The 20,704-nt window shown below is 37.4% G+C and overlaps 1 protein-coding gene across 1 annotated transcript in view; it reads left to right on the top strand.

Annotated features, from left to right (window-relative positions):
* MALRD1 (MAM and LDL receptor class A domain containing 1) overlaps positions 1-20,704 on the top strand; it is a 597,781-nt gene that overhangs the window by 313,476 nt on the left and 263,601 nt on the right. Inside the window, exons 28-29 of the mRNA XM_070426883.1 lie at positions 3,663-3,908; positions 6,066-6,223. Of these exons, the coding sequence (XP_070282984.1) occupies positions 3,663-3,908; positions 6,066-6,223 (404 nt within the window). The remainder of the gene's footprint in view (positions 1-3,662; positions 3,909-6,065; positions 6,224-20,704) is intronic.

Consider the following 20,704-nt stretch of genomic DNA (forward strand, 5'->3'; position numbering starts at 1 on the left):
CAATATGCAAATTGGTCGTTACTGGGACACTGTAGCAGACAATTCGCATATTACCTCTTTATATGTATAGATTGCAATCTGTAGTGTGTTCCCAATTAGAAAGATGTCCAAATTATTTTCTTATTTGCTTTAAAATAATTTGATTTTAGCTTGGTTTAGTCACTTTGGAGGAAAGTATTTTCAGGAGCAGTTTGTTTTTTACTCCCCAAGCAAATTGGAATTGACAGAATCAATACCAATGCCAACTTGAATAAAATGAAACCATCTAGTAATTTCTCAGGTTTTCTGCAGTCCCATGAGAAAATAATGCATCTGGAAGTCAGTGCCACCACTTTTGTTCCTGGGTGATCTCATGTGTTATGATAGTTGATCTTATATCACTACTTTTCTCTTCAAGTCAATGGATTTAAAAAATATTTTTTTAGACATTAGACCTGGGTTCAAATTGCATCTCTGCTCTAGAAAAATCAGCAAGTCATTTAATATCTGTAATCCTCAGTTTTCTCATCTATAAATAAATGTGAGGATTCTCCATTTCTATGTAGCTCAAAAAATGCTTTAAGCTTATGATTTAGAATCAAGCTCTGTAATTCAAACATTAGAAGTCTTTTGTCTTACCCCTAATCTGATAAAACTGACCTGGGCATGTAAGTGAAAATCATTTAAACCCACACTGCAAGAAAATGAAATATTAGCAGTTAACCCAAAAAGAAAGTTTTGTTAGGGGCATAATGCACAGTTGAAACTTATGTCCAAAGGCTTTGCAATTGTAAAGGCCATTTAATGAGGCAATCTGCAACACGCAGTTCAGGAGCAATTAGTGTGCAAAATGGCTAGCAGCATTCAGAACACCAGTCTCCTCCCCAGTGGTTTCTACATGGCATTCCAGTCATCTCCTCCCACTTCTTGTCTCTTACTCATCACTTTTCTTAAATGTGAGACTCATTCAGGACTAAACGTTTCTAGATAAGATTTTATTTTATTATTTCATTATTTTTATTTTTTATTGAATTAATTACGGTGACATTGGTTGATACAATTATATAGGTTTCAGCATGTACAATTCTATAATACATCATCTGTATAATGTGTTGTGTGTTCACCACCCCAAGTCAAGTCTCCTTCCATCACCATTTATTCCCCCTTTACCCTCTCCTACCTCCTCCCACCTCCTTCCCCTCTGATAATCACAGTGTTATTGTCTGTGTGTATGAGGTTGGTTTGTTGTGTGTGTGAACTAGTATGTGTGTGTGTGTTTTGTTTTTGTTTTTTGCTTAATCCCTTCACCTTTTCCACCTGGCCCTGCAACCACCCCCCTCTGACAGCTGTCATTCTGCTCTCTGTATCTTGAGTCTGTTTCTATTTTTGTTTGTTAGTTTATTTTGTACATTAGTACTTGTCTTTCTCTGACTTATTTCATTCAGCATAATACTCTCCAGGGCTAACCATGCTGTTGCAAAGGGTAAGATTCCCCCTTTTTTTTTCTTGGTACAAATGAGTAGTATTGTAGTAATCTATTGTGTAAACTGTACCACAGCTTTTTTATTCACTCATCTATTGATGGACACTTGGCTGCTTCCAAATCTTGCTTATTGTAAATAATGCTGTAGTGAACATAGGGGTACATATATTCTTTTGAATTAGTATATCATGTTTCTTTGGATATATCCCCAGAAGTGGAATCTCCGAGTCATAGGTAGTTCCATTTTTAATTTTTTGAGGAATCTCCACACTGCTTTTCACATTGACTGTACCAGTCTGCATTCCCACCAACAGTGCATGAGGATTCCCTTTTCTCCATATCCTCACCAATACTTTTTGTTGTTTGTTGTTTGTGGAACTGTCAATTTATGACCTATGCCCATTTTTAATTGGGTTGTATGTTTGTTTGTTTGTTTGTTTGTTTGCTTTTTGATAGATAAGATTTTTTTAGCAAGAGTTTCCTGCCAATAAACACCTTTGGACAAATCTCTCAATCACCTTCTAGCTCTAACCCACACAGTCCTCACCACCAGGCAACTTGCCTCAGGCCATGGAAATTATCATCTAGGTGTGAAATTATCAGTTCCTCTACCAGGCAGATGGAAAAGATGGACAGAAAGAAAATTTCTGCTACTACAGCATCACAGAGAAAATATGAAGCTAATGTCCCAAGTTGGATCTCCAAGCAACTTTCCTACTGAAATATTGTTATCAATTGTTCTATTGTAATATTGGAGCAGGATAATAATAATACCTTCAATGAGCATACTGAATTGCTTTATAATTTCTAAAGCACATTATTTTACTTATTCATTTATTTGACTTATATTTGCTGATCACCTAATAAGGGCCAGGCACTGTTCTAGATGCTAGTGACATAAACAGTAGGTTTTTTAATTAGTTTAACTTATCTACATTTATTATTATTTTTTTCTCTTTTTAAATAGGAAAACTAAAAGCTCATCAAATCACGTAAATGATAAGTGTCAGAATCATAGTTCAAACTCAGATCTTCAAAAGTATTACTCTTTATCTTAAGCTTTATGAAAAAATCTTTATGGATGACCTTGCTTTAAAGGGAAGTTACTTCTGCCGAAACCGGTTTGGCTCAGTGGATAGAGCGTCGGCTTGCGGACTGAAAGGTCCCAGGTTCGATTCCGGTCAAGGGCATGTACCTGGGTTGCGGGCACATCCCCAGTAGGAGATGTGCAGGAGGCAGCTGATTGATGTTTCTCTCTCATCGATGTTTCTAGCTCTCTATCTCTCTCCCTTCCTCTCTGTAAAAAATCAATAAAATATATTTTAAAAAAAATAAAAAATAAAGGGAAGTTACTTCTAAAATTCCAAACAATTGGCAGATAAATATGCATTGTGGAGAAAAAGCTATTGGATAGTTTGGTATTACCTTTATATTCTTGCCCCTGCTTGAAGGAATTATCATATATATGCTTGGCCTCTGATAAATGTTGGAGTGCATGGATACTAATGGAATGTACTTCCAAATGCACCATCTACACTAATAAAAGAGAAACATGCAAATTGGTGTCACTCCGCTACACCCACCAGCCAATCAGAGTGACTATGCAAATTAACCCAACAAAGTTGGCAGTTAATTTACATACACAGGCTCGGAGCAAAGACTGAAGGCTCCAGCCGGAGTGAAGACTGAAGACTGGAGAGGCTTGGCTTCTCTTCTGTGGCTGGACCAAAGGCCTGGGTCCTGGGTGCTGGAGGAAAACCAACCGGTGCCAGCAGCCAGGGGAAGGAAGGCCTATAGCATGAATCTTCGTGCAATAGGCTTCTAGTAATATATAACCTCTTAGAACCCTAAAGATTTTGTTTCAGCTTAAAAAATGGGAAGCTCACTTTGGCTTTTACTAGTAGACGTAATAATATACATCCTAAAATATTGCTTATAAGAAATGCTATATTTGAGAAGACTTGAGGTACTTTTCTAGATCAATAAAATTATATTTCTTTTTTTCTTTTTCATTTTGAATGATCCTTGTGAGTGATCTATAGGCCGGGACCCTGGGGAGAATTAAGGACAGAGAGATAGGGGTCAGATAACTCAAACTCCTAAGAACACCATATTTCTTTATATATTAAAGTGAATCCACCTTTACTACCTTTTAACTTCTTCATAATTTTTTTGTTTTCTTTTGTTTTCTGTGTTTTAGGTTACTGCCCACATGGCTATCGGGAATGTCAGAATGGCCAATGTTATAAACCAGAGCAAAGCTGTAATTTTGTAGATGACTGTGGAGATTCCACTGATGAAAATGAATGTGGGAGCTCCTGTACTTTTGAACAAGGCTGGTGTGGCTGGCAAAACTCCCTGGCTGAAAACTTTGACTGGGTTTTGGGAGTTGGCTCTCATCAAAGCCTAAGACCCCCCAAAGACCACACACTTGGAAATGAAAATGGTAGGTTGTTAGGTTGGTATAGTCACTCTAATCATATTCACAATGAGCATCACTTTATCTTCCCTGACAGCAACTGGAGTGCTCTGGAGAGACCACCATGGTGCCACAGCAAGTAAGTCAAACATTTAATGAGTGTATTTGTCTCCAAGGACTGCTGTAACCCAGTGCCACCAACTGGATAGTATAAATAGCAAACATTTATTAGTATACACAGCAAACATTTATTCTCTCAGTTTGGGAGGCTAAAATTCTGAAACCAGGTGTCAGCGGGACTGAATTTGAGAGCCCCTAAGGGAGAAGTGTCTGTTCCATGCCTCTCTCCCAACCTATGGTAACCTCACATTTCTTGGCTTGCAGAAGCTGTTCTCCTTGTGTCTTCACATCATATTCCCTCCATGCATATCTGCCTCTGTGTTCAAATTTCCTCCTCCCTTTTTTAGGAAACAGACATAGTGAATCATGGTCCACTCTAATGACCTTATTTTAACCTGATCATTGACAAGACCCTATTTCCAAATATGATCACATTTATAGAGACTGCAGATAGGACTTCAAAATCTGTTAGGGAACACAATTCGCCCATAACAGTGAGTATTCAAAATCTAATCTCATGTTGATAAGTGTGGATAGATGATAATGTATGCTGCCATAAGGTAGATTTCCTAAAGGACACACTCTGAATTCTGCCACTCATTTCATCTGTTCAGATTCTCAAAATCCTCATCTCCCAAAGGGTGATATTACAATTAGCCCTGTGTGCCAAATGGGTTGCACAGATCAAATGAGGTGAAGTGCATGCAGGGAAAGCAGAGTGAAAGCTGTAGAGGTGCTGTGCAGACGTCACTATAAGGTTCATATGTTAAAGGTGTTGGGGATTGTCATTTTTACAATGAAGAGCTGAAGGCAAGTCTCAGATATACTGGTGAAAGGATATAGAACATTAGCAAGAAGGGGCCCTGAATTCCTGGGTGCTACAGAGTAGAAAAAAAGAGTCTAAATATTGAAATTCCACAGGCCTATGAAAAAACAAAGCTCTCCAAGACAACCTGACTAAACCAGAAAATGTAAGTTCTAAGTTCCACCCAAACACTGAGCTCTACATACATACAATGTTTGGGATATTTAGATACACAAATATAAAACTCAACATTTTTCCTGTTGTGTTGCCTATTAAAATTCTCAGTGTTTCATTTATGTACTCTACTAGAGACTGCATTTTTGAAAGTTCCTTTATTTATATCTCATAGGTAATTTTTGCATTGTTTTTCAATAACTGGATAGTCTTTTAATTACAACTCTGCTAACAGGGGAAGAAAAAATCTCCTTTAGCTGCTACTGTGGTTCAAATGGTCTATGGAGTTCAGTAAGCTGGGCCTACACATCAGCTTTGAGCTCAACATCATCCCCTATGATTATGATTGAATCCCAGAGACACTTTTTATGTTATCAATCTGTCTAAGATAGGTAATTTTTGGGGGGGTTCATTAAATGATTTCTATAGCTATCTTGTTGATACAACAACGTAAATTTCTTGTCAGATGAGTTAATCTGCATACAGTAAAATACTGCATACAGTTGGAAGTTGTTCTGTCAGTGAGTTAGAGGCAAGCCTCTTAGATTTCCCTTTTGTTTGGCAGCTCAGATCATATGAAATATAATTAAAAACTCTAACCATTCATCCATCTATGGACACCTAGGTTGCTTCCATATCTTGGCTATTGTCAATAATGCTGCAATAAGCATAGGGGTGCATTTACCTTTTTGAATTACTATTTTCATTTTCTTTAGATAAACACCCAGGATTATATGGTAGCTCAATTTTTAATTTTTTGAGGAACTTCCATACTGTTTTCCACAGTGGCTGCACCAATTTACATTTCCACCAACAGTCCATGAGGGTTTTCTTTTCTCCAAAATCCTCACCAACTCTTGTTATCTCTTATCTTTTTCATAATAGCCACTCTGATAGGTGTGAGGTGATATCTCATTATGGTTTGATTTGCATTTCCCTGATAATTAGTGATGAGCCTCTTTTTATGTGTCTATTGGCCATTCATGTCAAGTATATTTTAATTTATAAATAACTCAAAGATGGAAAAGCTAAAATAATTCCCTCATTGCTATTTTATCCTGTCTGATTCCTGTCTTTGTTCCTAGGGCACTTTTTGTATCTGGAGGCTACTCCGGTGGGCCTTCGGGGTGAAGAAGCACACCTCAAGAGTGGTGTGTGGCAAGAATCCAGTGCTGCATGCACCATGAGCTTCTGGTATTTCATATCTGCAAAAGCCACAGGGTCCATTCAGATTCTCATTAAGGTAGGATCTTTGCCCATGATGCTTCTGAGTTTAGTGACGTTTCCTACAAATAGCACGTGGCCAAAAAAATTTTAATTACAACTCTGCTAACAGGGCCAGAGAAAGCCTCCTTTAGCTGCTACTGTGGTTCAAATGGTCTATGGAGTTCAGTAAGCTGGGCCTACACACCAGCTTTGAGCTCAACATCATCCCCTATGATTATGATTGAATCCCAGAGACACTTTTTATGTTATCAATCTAAGACAGGTAAGTTTTTTTTTTCTACTTAGATGTTTCTGCCCCTATCTTTCTTAGTAAAAGAAAGTAGAGTATTTGTACATCTGAAAGGAGAGTGACTATCCTTTTTAACTCATATGTGAGTGATCATTAAAGGAACTGATATTAGATATTCTGGTTTCTAAGCACACGGTGCAAAGAACTGCACTGCTCAGGAGAGTGATCAAGGTATGATTACTTTGAACTGCTTATTAACTACGACACAATAATGCATTTTACTCCTGAGGATTAATTGGATGTTTCTGTCAGGGCTTTAATTTAGTATAATAATGTGATAGTGTTCAGAGAGCAAAATAACAAAGTATATATTAATATTAATGAGATTTGGTTCATATACCTTACTCTTTGGCAAGTTCAAATAACAGCAAAAAGGAGGTGTGTGTGTGTGTGTGTGTGTGTGTGTGTGTGTGTGTGTGTGTGTTGTTCATTTCAAGAATCTAGCTAGAATTTTAAGAAAGCTGACTTTAAAATCATGCTCTTGAGGCTACTGCTGCTTCATTGCCCAGGAGCTTTGGTGAAGTGCCCTGACCCTCCTGGAAATGCCTGACCAGGAAACCGGGCTCACCTGTCTGCACAGTCCATGTTTTATCTGAAACCTGAGCTAACTTTATAATTTAGGGCTCCGCTCTAATAATGCAGGAAAGCCAGCCTAATAAAATACATGCAACAAATACTGCAGTGATTTATGCTTATATTTAAATTGGAAGACTTACTAACATATAATGCTTGCAGTTCTCACAGGGGTGTTTTTCTAGTATCTGTTGAATGTGATACTTATGTGATGTGTACCATGCAGAGGGATTGGTTCAGCTCTGCAGACTCTGCTTTAATTATTTGTTCCACTCGTGTTTGCATTTCAGCTCTCTTATAGTATAGACACACACTTTATATTACTATAAAATGTACAATTAAACTATTTGGAGATACATCTTCCTAATGAGTCATGTTGAACTCCTACATACCCATGAACATTTAACAACATTTTAAAAAACTGACTACCTAACATATTAAAAACACTTATTTAAAAATATATGTCTATTCTCATTTAGTGACATTAATTACAAAGGAGAGAAAAAGTTTATAGCATGTATTGATTCTTTCATGAATTTTAGGGTAATCATTTTATTTTGCTAGTTAATATGACACATAGTTTGGTCATCATTACAAAGATCCTCTTAGGCTTCTCTCTGCAGAACCAGGCTGGACTGCACCCTGCTCATTAGTCTGAAAGCATCCCAGCCAGTTGGTAAACAAGAGCGGCAGGGAATCTGCTTTCATTTTTTTCTCTTTTCTTCCCATCTTTTAAACTGAGTGTCCCTCAGAGTTCTAGAAGTTCTTCCTGCTCCCTGGCTATTCATTTATATTTATTCTGTTTCAACAGAGAGACTATAAAACCCTGAGAGCAAGGCCTTGAGGGTTTAGTCTCTATGGGCCCGTCCCAGCTATTCAGAGAAGTGGCTGATGGGTGAAGGCACTGCAGGCAGAGTGGTGCCCTCCTAGAGCCACTGCCAAGCTCAGAACAATCCTTGTTAGGGACAAAGGAATGGCTGTTCGGCATTATATGCACAACATTTGGGTCATATCTGAGAATTTTTAATCAAATCTGAAATACACACATGCAATCAGATGCAAGTCACATTACTATTGAACAATAATCTATATATGTAAAAGCCTAAGCAATCTTTACAACTGGACGACCGATGACCGGCCGGTAGCTATGATGTGCACTGACCACCAGGAGGCAGACACTCAGCACAGGAGCTGCCCCCTTGTGGTCAGTGCACTCCCACAGCCAACCTTCCACGGCCGGCCAACCTCCTGCAGTCCCTCCCCTCAGCCGGCCAGCCAGCCTTGATCGACCCTGATGAGAACTGGGTGAGATGGCCCCAATCGGCCAGGAGGAACTCCAATTGTTCATGAATTCATGCACCGGGCCTCTAGTTTAATAATAATATAGTTTTAAAGGGTAGTATTGATTGCAGAGCACAACCACAGTAACACACAATAATAGATACATTTATTGAAAAACAACCACATACCATTTGTTGAACATCAACATGTATTATTTCATGTCATTCTTGGCACAACCCTCTGAGTTAAATAATGTGAGCCCCAATTTTACTACAGCAGGGAACAAAGGAGTCAAATAACATAACCATCCCCTGCCTACCTAGCCAGTCAGTAACAGACTGGGGGTTGGAATTCAGGTATATTTACATCCAAAATTTATTTGTTCATCCCTCACCATCCCCAAGTGTCCCTCACTGATAATAGTGCATGTTTTACTCTCCTAATGAGATGGAGATTTTATTTTACTGAGATCCAAATTCATTGCATAGAATCATTTTATTTTTTAGGAAAACAAAATGAATAATAGTTCTTAAAATGGATATGTGTAATTGTCAAACTACTCCTTTCATAAAGGAGTTAATTCAGGGAAATCCCAACAAAGAAAATCTATTGCTTTAGGGAATATTTAGTAAAGAGCAGTATTCTTTTACATAATGTATATATTACTTCTATATTTCTTGCTTTTAGTGATATGAGAACTACTTTTAACTAAACAGGTGTAATTGAAACAAATGTAACCTTTGGGTATTAAAGTGATACGTGAATTACAAGAAGATAGAAGAAGTATTTTGTTGAGAAATTAACCTTAATATTTTTCTTTCCTTTGAAGTTTGCTTTAGTTATTAATGTAAAAAAAATAACCACGATAAAATGAAGTGGCTAAAATTTTTCAAGAGCAATAACAACTTTAAAAAATACAGCTAGTTTTATTGTGAGATTATTGAGTTTGTCAAGTAGAAGGAGTGTTACCTAACACTCACTGCTTGGGCCAAGCCACTTTGAGAATGGGATTTAGCCCATGGGAACTGGTGATCTCTGCACTGCCTTCCTCACTGAAGACTCAGATAGGCTAAGTAATAAGTCCAAGTTATAAGTTACTAGATGAGCTAAGAGTTGAACTCAGGGATTATAAATATCAAGATTAGAATGTTATACCATACAATCTGTTTTCTTTCTATGGAGGAAGATTGGATGTTGATAATCTAAATTAAAATCCATGGGCCATATCTTTTTCTGAATTTAGTAATAATTCATTTTTAATAGTACACTTATTCTTGATAACGTTGATCATTTTAACCTACCTTTTAACTTATTTAAATTTGATACATTCTCATCAAATTTAAATATATTGCTTTTCAGATCATCTAAGATTTATAACAAAAAAGTACATGCCCAGGAGTAGAGTAAGAGTTCTACAAAATAAAAGTTAACTTGTTTTTATAAATATATTTAATTTTATTCATATTTCCACTCACTTGTTTTCTTATGGGGTTAATTAATAATGGATAATATGTAGATTTTAATACACTATAAAGAATTTGAGGAGAATATTTTAATTTACCTGTGTCTGACATTTTGTTGTCATAGGTATACCTCTGTTTATTCATCAAGAAACAAAACACCTTTGCATCTTTTCAGTTAGTCATTTGAAAAAATACAGGAACACCTGCTACCTGAAGAGCATTATTGTGTTTTGGAGCTACTCCATCCGTAATAAACTGTTATTTTAATCAAGAGGACTGTATGCTGTGGGGAATTTGCATCTACTTGACTGAAGGCATTCTGGGCTATCCATTATACCATTATGATAGAAAACATAATATATTCAAGCCAGAAGTGGAGAAAAATAATGTGTTTCAGGAGAGCCCTTCTGATTATAGCAGCCTAGTTATGCTGAAAGACCATAATTAAATTAGTTCATTGCTTTATCTTGCTAAATGATTCAGAGAATTTTAGAGCTGGTGGGGTCCTTGAAATACGTTTAATCTAAGCTATTCATTTTACAGATGAAGGAACTAAGATTATGAGGTTATATTTCTTGCCCCAGCTCGTATGGTATTTTAAGAAAAAAAGTTAGAATATGAATCCAATTCTTCTGACTTCTAATTTAGAGTTATTATACTTGACTTCCTGGAAATTCTATGTAGAGATCATATTGAATATGGGAATATAAATTTTGTTCAATAGGCAGTGAAAAATGTCAGGTCAACAAACAAAAGGACAGATTCCTTTGCTTATTTGGTAGAATAAGTCATCTTTTATTCTCAATCTAGAGAACAATGAGCCTCAGTTGTCAACTGGCAAAAGTGAGCATTTTCCATCCTGCCCAACCTACCACTACCCTCTCCCCAGCTCACACGCTCACCACATCCTGAGCTGAGGTTTACATCGACTGTAGTTACTAACACTACATGTGCCTAAGTATGAGAGTATGTCAGACAGATTTTCAGATGTAGACATATTTTGATCTCTTCAGCTTACTAAATATCTGGTGCTATTTTACTCTCATTGCTGGCATCTTATTCACTGTTTCAGAGAAAATGATGTAGAAAATATGGATAGAGAGGATACATAGAATCTCTATTGATACATATTCTGAAAATTTGATTATTTTGGACTGCCATGTGAATTTTGTAAATCAATTATACTAAACTTTTAGTATCAAAATTTTTTTTTCAGAACTGGTTCAGCACTTTAACAATTCCATCTACGTAGTGTGAGCGACTAGTATATTGATTGCATTATTGACCTTGACCAAGTCAGGGGAGAAAAGTTGACCTTTGCATTTCAAGCTGGAGCCATGCAAGATATCGACACACTCAGGGATTTATTAAATTAGCTGCTACCAGATCACAATGCCCTGATTTATATATAATAATTGTTTATTTTTAATCACCCTGGAGAAAGTGGGCGTTCTATCCACTAGGACTTCTGTGTAGCCAGTGCCACTGGAGTCCCTTCTGTCACAGAGAAAACACTTCTTTAGGATGCTAACACCGTGTAATTAATCCCAGGAGTTTTTGCTTTACACGAGACACATATGGTCAGCACTGCAGAACATTATTCTCATACTCTAGCTGCTATTTCACTTCTATTTAGACTTCCACTGGTGCTATTTCACTGCTGCTACTATTCTTGTCATGTCCAGTTATTGGCTGATTCCCCTCTTTTTTTTCATACAAGACATAATATATGTCTTTTACATATCTTAACTCACTTAATCTGCAAGATAAATTTGTGAGGTAGATTCTTTGCCCTAAATTTACAGAGAAGGAAATTGTGACCCAGGTCACATACAATAGTAATTGCTATAATCAGGGTTAAAAGCCAAGTCTAAGTTCAAAATCCACACTCTTAACTGTTACTTTTAACTTCTGCTATTTGCATTTAAACCATTTTTATACTTAGCGTGTAGAGATATTACTGCCCATCAAAATTTTCTAGTGGCTCAGAAATCATACAAATTAGAGATGTCCATCTCTACATACTAATAAATCCATAGGCCTGTTCACACACATGTTAGAGAGGGGACATGATTATGTTCAGCAACTTATGCTGTTTTATTTATTTTTCCACCTTAGCTTGTCAATATCTATTAACAGTAATTGTATTTATCTAAAGCACTCTCCCTTATATCTAATATAATTCATAAATTTCAAAATCATATCTAATTATTTTGCTGCATTTTTGGTAAGGAAAGAATGAATTTAAAACAATGTAATTTGACTTATATAAGAAAAAAACTAGATAGATGAGTCTACTAGTTAATTACATTAATTATTATTCAAGCATGAAATTTTAAAATTATTGCAAACATCTACTCTTTCAGAATCTTCCTCTCAAATGATCAAACTTGGTCAATAATAATGTTTCCCTCTTCAAAACTGAGACATTCTAAATTAAAATCAGAGTTTTTCAAGATCTGTAGTTTACCGTGTGTGGGTGTTTGTGGGTATCATTGACTTATTAGTGTGATGAACTTCTGAATTCTCAGAATACTTCTATAAATGTAAAAAATAAAATATTAGAATTATAAAGGAACAATTAAATTAATACTAGTTATTAAAATATTTTAATTCAAAATTATGACTTAATAAATGTATGTTAAATGACAAGATCTAATGGAGTATAGAATAACTACTATTATTTTAAAGGGGTAATCAGATAATCACAGACCTTTAACATTATATCAAATAGTATTATTATTGGTTAGAGAGTCACAGGTAGTACTAATATAGTACTATATAGTACTATATAGTTTGATGCCTGTATTCTTGATTGAAGAAAATACCCAATTTTATTTGAAAGGTAGCAAGAATAAAGATGCATTTCCTTCAACTGTTGTGGGTGGGGAAATAGGCTCTTCCACGGGATTGTGAGGAAAGCATTTCAAGGATCCATGCATGCACGGGAAATTGTAATGTGGCAAGGTGCTTTATTGGTGATGCTTGCATTTGCCCCTGGTCTTCCAATGTCCCATTTCCCTCCCTCCAGCCATGGAAAAGGTCGAATCTTCAGCAGGGCCAAGGCAAAGGCCATGCCCAGAGTTTCTGCTTCATAGTTCTTGGGAGCCTAAGCAGTCTGTCCCAGGCCCCAGATGGCCACTAGGCCTGTATGGTCCCATGTTCCTGGGTGGGAGAGAACACAAACTAAGGAGGCCCAAGTGTGCATCCTGAAAGAGAGAGAGAGAGAGAGAGAGAGAGAGGGGTATTTGTTTCCTGGAATTATATCCAAGAGCTTGTCCAAAGTAACCAATTTGCTGCCCAAAGTTTTGTGGGCTTCTGATGGGATCCAGCCTCTGACAAATGATCCCTTTCCCAGGTTTAACCAACAGTCCTCTGTGGTCCAGCACCTCTTCCTGCACATTTTGTCTTTATTGTGTATGTCATTATTTTCCCCTGGTCTCTCTCCCACTCACCCAATCCTGAACTGCAGGGGGGAAGTGAGGGGTGTAATCCTCTGGGAGGGACAATGCTGTCATTTCTTAGGGTGTGAAGCTCTAGGTTCCTGGTGAAGCAAACAGGCTTCTGCTTCCCAGCTGAATATGCTCAATTTGTTTGCTTCCTTTCCATCATTAAGTAGCTAAGGATGCTAACACATACATATTACAATCCTCTTGAAAACCAATGTTTTATGTACAGAGGGCCTTGAAATTTTTAAATTTTATAAGGGTGTCTATCTTGCATATTCATTGTTTACATTCATTTATTTAAGAAAAATCACTATGCCTTATCTGAATAGGACATTTTTGCATAAGTCAACTCCAGTTCCCAATGAATGAAACATAAAGACACTGAAGATAATATTCTATCTGAAGCAATTTCAAAGCAGGCTAAATGTAAATGGGCTTAGGTTCTGCCACAGTGAAGAGCTATTTCAGTGGCTGGATAACAGGCTTGCAGCCAGGTGGAGTCAGCAACTTCCAAACTGACTGCCTGTGGGTTAAGATATTGAGAGATTTATCACCCAGATTCAGGAGTGCCTTTTCAAATGCCTTAAGTAGTCACAGCTATTGACTTTTTATTTAATACTAGAGGCCCAGTGCACAAAATTCATGCACTCGGGGGGGGGGGGGGGTCCCTCAGCCTGGCCTGTGCCCTCTCGCAGTCTGGGAGCCTTTGGGGGATGTCCATCAGTTGGACATCCTTAGCGCTGCTGCGGGGGTGGCAGAGGCTCCTGTCATCACCAGTGTGCTTGCCAGCCATGAGCCCAGGTTCTGGCTGAGGGACATTCCCCCTGTGGGAGCACACTGACCATCGGGGGCAGCTCCTGCATTGAGCACCTGCCCCCTGGTAGTCAGTGTGCATCATAGTGACTGGTTGTTCTGCTGTTTGGTCAATTTGCATATTAACCTTTTATCATATAGGATAAGATCTAGGAAAGAAAAAGAAAAAAAAAAACAGTACTGTGACTTGCCTACTTTAAGATATAGTTGGGTAGTAGCTTCACATGGTTACTGTTAATTTGCCCAAAGAAAATTCATAGGCACCATTGTTTTGTACAGAACTGTCCTATGTAGGAATCCTGAGTGCCAATTAATTTCACTTTAACTTTGACTTATTTCTGATAATATTTGCATTTTAACAGAAAATTTTCATGGCAAAACATTCTTTTTACCTCATTATATTTTTTTAGTTTATTTACGTCATTTTTTTTTTTAGGTTGTCTGAAAAAATCACAGTAATGTTTGGCAAATAATAGTTGCTCTATTTGGAACTCATAAGTTCTCATCAGTTCATTTTTAACACCTGCTCTGTTAATTTGCTGTTGAGTTTGCAACACATGCTTCTACCAGAACAGGTTAAACTTGCTTTTCCATGGCCTGATTGTTCTGACTCACATCCTTGACTCAGAGGTTGCTACGAGATTGACAATCAGTTTTTACTAATTCTAGATCACAGAGTTGGAGAAGACAAAACCCCTATGATTCACCCTCATATGTATTATCATCTATATTATAAAAGGCCTGTGCCCCTAATGCTGAAACGACCAAAGACTGGCACGGGTGGGCGGGGCTGCGAGCTTTGGGAGGCACGCATGGGTGGAGGGGACTGCGAGGTGTGCGTGGGTGGGCAGGGCCGTGGGATTTCTCAGGCTGGGCTTCTATTATTTAATACTAAATATTTTAGTTATTTAATACTAAAATCCCCATAATATTAGCAATCTCTTCTCTGTAAACGATGAGTATATAACACATTCCTATTTGTAATCTTTTGTGAATTTTAATAAAAATAAATGTTTAGGGGGAAAAAGGGGGAGGGGGAGGGCAATGGGGGAAAAGGGGAACATATGCAAAACTTTCAACAATAAAGATTAAAAAAATAAATAAAACAAATGTTTAAGACCTAATTTTTAACACTGAAGAAATAGGTTTGAATTGGTATTTTCCAGATTAGTACAACTCTCCACATCTTCTAAAGAAGTCAGGAATATCTTTTTAATAATCTAGGACAGTGGTGGGCAAACTCATTAGTCAACAGAGCCAAATATCAACCGTACAACGATTGAAATTTCTTTTGAGAGCCAAATTTTTAAAACTTAAACTATATAGGTAGGTATATTGTTATTAACTTAATTAGGGTACTCCTAAGGCTTAGGAAGAGCCACACTCAAGGGGCCAAAAAGCCACATGTGGCTCGTGAGCCTCAGTTTGCCGACCACAGAATTCTAGGACTTGTGTCAACAAAGCTCTTTGGCAAATTCTGCTCTGATTCCACATCTGTGGGTAGCATTCTGTGAAAGATACAAATAAAGAAAAGCTGGGCTCTTTAGGATATACCCCGCACTAACTTGGACTGCTGCTAACTCAGTCCCTTTGATTTAGGACTACAACATTCCTTTGCAAATACTGAGTTGCCAGCTCAGTCCCAACTCTTTCCACTCCTTGATTCCATTCATGCATTCAAATAAGCCTTCAGTGAGTTTGTACTAAACACACTTGCTGTCACGGAGCTGGTAAGCTTAGAGTAGAGTAGACTTAACTGCTTGCAAAAGCAGCAGTATGACTTTCAGTCTTTCAATCAGAAACAGATCTCTCCCATTAGAAACAGCATGTTCTTCAATATTTTATTGCCCTCTTTCCAAAATTACACTCTTTCTGAAAGGGTGACTTATGACTTCCTGTGCCGAATTTCTGAAACAGGGACCGCTGGGTTTCATGGGATGGGTCCTAATTAAGGGGCATTGTGTTCCCATACCACCGAGTCTTTGTTTCATGGCCCTGCTACACTGCATGATGACCCTCTCTCCATAAAGTTTGATTCTCTGATGACTAGGGAGCTTTCATGACGGAGAGGATACATCTGTCCTGTTTCTAGTATGAAATACTAGTATAGTGCCAAACATATAGTGGGTATTATATTCGAATGAGTGAGAATATAACCAGTACATAATGAGATGCCAACTATATAGAACAAACCATTTAATATGTTAGAAATTTGAAAGCTATTGAAACATTTATGGATTGAAAATGTTTAGAGGAAATCTGATCTTGAAATTAAGAAGAATTTGGATAAATAAAGGAAGGAAGAGAGGGCATTTCAAATGAGAGAATACAGAGAAGTAGAGAAATATAAGATGTGCTGAGTGAACTCTGAATTTATCAGTTATCACTAATTAAAATAAGAATATTAATAAAAATAGTCAAATAAGAATTTGCTTAGCTCTTTATAGTTTGTATCATACATTTGTATATCAGATACTGTGAAGCTATTTTTGTTAGTTAATGCAGCATTGCTTACTTTTATTGTTTTAGTAATTTTCAGTTGTTTTTCATTATAACTTATCTTTAGCTTTAATTTAACTTTATAACCACATTTATTGAGTAACTTGTAATGTATTCACCTTAAATAAATTGAAATGTGTCAAATTATAAATGCAAATTAGTGGTTTGTATAAAGACTGGTAATAGCAATCTAAGCAAATTTAAAAATAATTCAAAATTGCTTTTTGAACAGCAAAAGAAAACAATTGAAAATGTAAATTGTTAAAAGTATATTTAATGAGCTTAACTTTTAACTTCTGCTTGATATGAGAAAAGACATTTCAACTTAGCTGCTAGATATTCATTCAGATATTGTCAACATTATTTTCTTTTCACCAATTGACACATGTTGAATAACTTTTATAGAATTAAATTAAAATATGTGATTTTTATTCCATTTTTATAGCTCAGGTTATACACAGAATTACTTAGGATCAACATAAACAGCATCAACAAGATAGTGCCAACCTATAGGCACACAACGGCCCACTCTTGTGATAAGACTTAAGATTGAATAATGGATTAAGAGAAGATTCTCCAGAGCCATCTATTCTCAACATTTCATAGCACTCATCTTCCATGCATTTATATAACTTCAAAGAATTTCACGTCAATACTGCTCATGTGATACAAAAAATCTCCAACAAGAGTAATTAAATATTAAAGAATAAGATTTTTCTCAGTAATATTAAGTTTTGGAAGGCTACAAACCATTGGGATATCTAAGATTTTACTCCCTAAGAACCAATGTTTGGGCCCCATTAAAAATATATGTTATACCCTTCTACTTTCCTCTCTTCATCTGTGGTATTCTGAAATCTCTTTTCTCTTCTGAGGGGCATCATTGTTCATCTTTCCCAAAGGCAAGCTTTCCAGCTTAACACCATTGCTAAATTTAGTTTAGCAAATATAACCTTAAAATATTTCTCAGTAAGCAAATATAACCACATTATCCATATACATTTTTCTTCTATGTTCTTATCCATGCCTTTTCATTATACATAACTTTTTTAAAAAATCAATGTCCTTTTCTACATTCCTTTGCAACTTGTCACTTTCCATCACTCTCATGAAGGTTGGATTCAGGTACAATTTATTTTTGTGTCCTTTATAATGAATGGCTCATTGTAAGCACATATTATATTTGTTAGAAAAAATAAGTTCCCAATACCTCAAACTCATATATATAAACAGGGAGAATAATATATAAACACATAATTAAAGGATTCTACAAAGTAGAAGATTTGGGGGAAATTTTGAGTGGGAGCTGAATATGGAATTACCTATGTAGTCTAGACAAATTTTTATTCTACATAAAGCCATTAGTTTTGTGGTCCTAATTCCAAACAATGTATCATGTCATGGTTGATATTACTCTGTCAAGAATAGAAAAACAGAAAGATAATAAAAGTGAACTTGGCTGGATTAGTGTTCTTTTAATAAATTAGACCATCTATTTATGGACTTACTTTATGGATCAGACCATACATATGAAGGCTTTAACATTCAAATTTCCACGAGTGACTCATTGAAATTACAAGTACTAATGAATTATATTTTCCACTCAAGGTGTGCTATTTATTATATACTGCAGATGATCTTTGTACATTGCTTTATCTTCTTTTATGCTAACTTGCTCAGTTTTGTGAGCAGAGGGATCATTATTCTGAATGCTAGCAATTGAAGTGACACAGAAATGGTATGTTATAAAGAAGGGTAAAATAACATTTTATGTGAATTCAAGAACTTCTTTTCATCAGCTTTCATGAGCCCTAAGGATTTTAGGGGTCATATTTTAATGAGATTATCTTGACTCCTTTTGACTTCACTGGGGATCATTCAGCAAATACAATCTCACCAAAGTTAGAAGTTCCTATGGCTACTAAATTATGACCGAATAGTGAGAAAACTCTTTGGGTTAGAGGAGGAGGAGGACTTATTGGGGAGGGGAGTTCACTTAAATTATTTTTGAAAAAAGCTTTAAAATATTAGGTAGAATATTGAAATTAATAACTTTCTTAGCTTCATTAGTTTTGGAGCTAACTTTTCTTTGTATTCAAAAGAACATACACATATGCACAAGTGCACCTAAGTTGAAAAGGAGAAAATGATACTCCAAATGGTATTAATCAAGCTAAGCAACTTTGTTTCTTTTGATTTTTTCCCAAAAAATGTTTAACCAGAAGATAAATTAAGAAAAAAAATAGTCAAAATCAGAGAAATTTGTAAAACTTTCTTTCTACATTTGAGCATAAAATATGATAGAAATATATAAATGAATATTTTTTCAATTACTTTGTTTACTTAGATGTGGAAAGATTGTGAACAGTTTTATTTTCACAGATATATAGTTAGAGTGCATTTATGCTTTTTTATTGCTATTCTATCCATGTGGTAATAAACATCATTTGAAAAAACTCATGCAATACTTTTAAATGGATAGCTCAGTACTTGAAAAAGTTTTTATATTTTGTGAAACCATTAAAGGCATAGCATTAGCATGCATCTACAGAAACATTTTTCTAGATAATTTACTTTTAGACTAGAGGCCTGGTGCACCAAAATTCAGTCAGGGTAGGCCTTCGCAGCCCTGGCTGCAATCCCTGCCCTTTCCCCCACCCACACCCGCCTTGGCCTGGCATTGCCTGCATCTGCTGCCACACACTCCCAGTTTCCCAGAGCCCCCTGATTGATTGCCCCACAGAGGGTGGCCTGGGCCTCCCTCTTTGGAGTGATCGCAGAGCTGCCCCCATCAATCAACCCACCAGCTGATGGCCTGGGCCTCCCTCTGCGGGCCGATTGATCGCAGAGCCTCCCTGCCCCCATGTCAATCATCCCGCAGACCTCCCTCTGTGGGGTGATCATGGGGTGATTGTAGCCCCCTGACCAATGCATTGCACCCACCTTAACTGGCCTGGCACCAGTGCATGTCATAATGTGGTCGTCCAGATGGTCCTTCTGCTGTTCGGCAGTGCGGTTGATTTGCATATTGTGCTTTTATTATCTATACATATGAAACCCTAACATGCAAATAGACCGAACGGCTGAACAACTGAACAACCGAACAACAGGTCCCTGTGACGTGCGCTGACCACCACGGGTTGCACACAGAACATGGTGGGCATTGGCTGTGGCGGGATGGTAGAGCAGGTGAGTGGGGGTGCCAGACCAAGGCAGGGAGCCATTCACTGTCATAGGGGTGAGCCTCTGGTGGTTACTGAAAATTCTTTGCTCCCATGTGCCACAGTCCCACCAGGCACTCGCATCTGCTGCTGGTGCCAGCCCCACTCGCACCCACTGCCAGTGCCTGGCATTGGCCCCAGTCACTTGGTGCTGTCAGCGGGTGCGAGCGGTGGCTGCTGGCCCCGATCACCCCTCAGGGCTTCTCCACCTCCCCCTCCTCCTGAGGGGCAGTTGGGGCAGCAGCTGCCTCTTGCACCCACTGGCGGTGCTGACCTCGCTCACACCCGCTGCTGGTGCTGGCCCCAATTGCTCCATGCTGTCAACGGGTGCAAGCAGGGCCAGTCCTGTTAGAGGGTGAGAGGGTTGCTGGCAAACAGGGGACCGGGGACTGTGGTGGGAGGGGCTGGGCAGGGGTGCGGAGGATAGGTTGAGACCTGCCCCTGTGCCTATTGCAGTCTTGCAGCCCACAGTTTCTTTCAAGGTGCACAAATTCGTGCACTGGGCCCCTAGTTATAGATAAGATGTGCTACCTTTTATTTCATACTAGAATTTTTTTATATATCCTGCTTTCTTGAAAATTCCTTTTTTTCCCCTGCAAACTTTGTAGGCAAATATATGTTTTTCTGCATAACTTAAGCACTATTATATTTCTAAGAAAATTTTATGAATGTAAACATAGTGAGACAGTGAACTAGAGCCAAGTAAATGACAGTGCATGGTTCAAAATGACTACCAGAATAATATAGATTCACTTAGTTTTCCTACTTCTCTGAAGACAAGAGATCCGTATTACATTTTGCACACACATACTATAAATTATTTAAATTCTTTTTTAAGTCAGAACTTTAGGAAAGTTCTGTTAAATTTAATAACTTCAATGTGAATTGCTAGAATCAGGAATTACACAA

Source organism: Myotis yumanensis, unplaced genomic scaffold (assembly GCF_028538775.1).
Source record: "Myotis yumanensis isolate MYYU_CA2020_CCGP unplaced genomic scaffold, mMyoYum1.0.hap1 SCAF_1, whole genome shotgun sequence".
NCBI lineage: Eukaryota > Metazoa > Chordata > Mammalia > Chiroptera > Vespertilionidae > Myotis > Myotis yumanensis.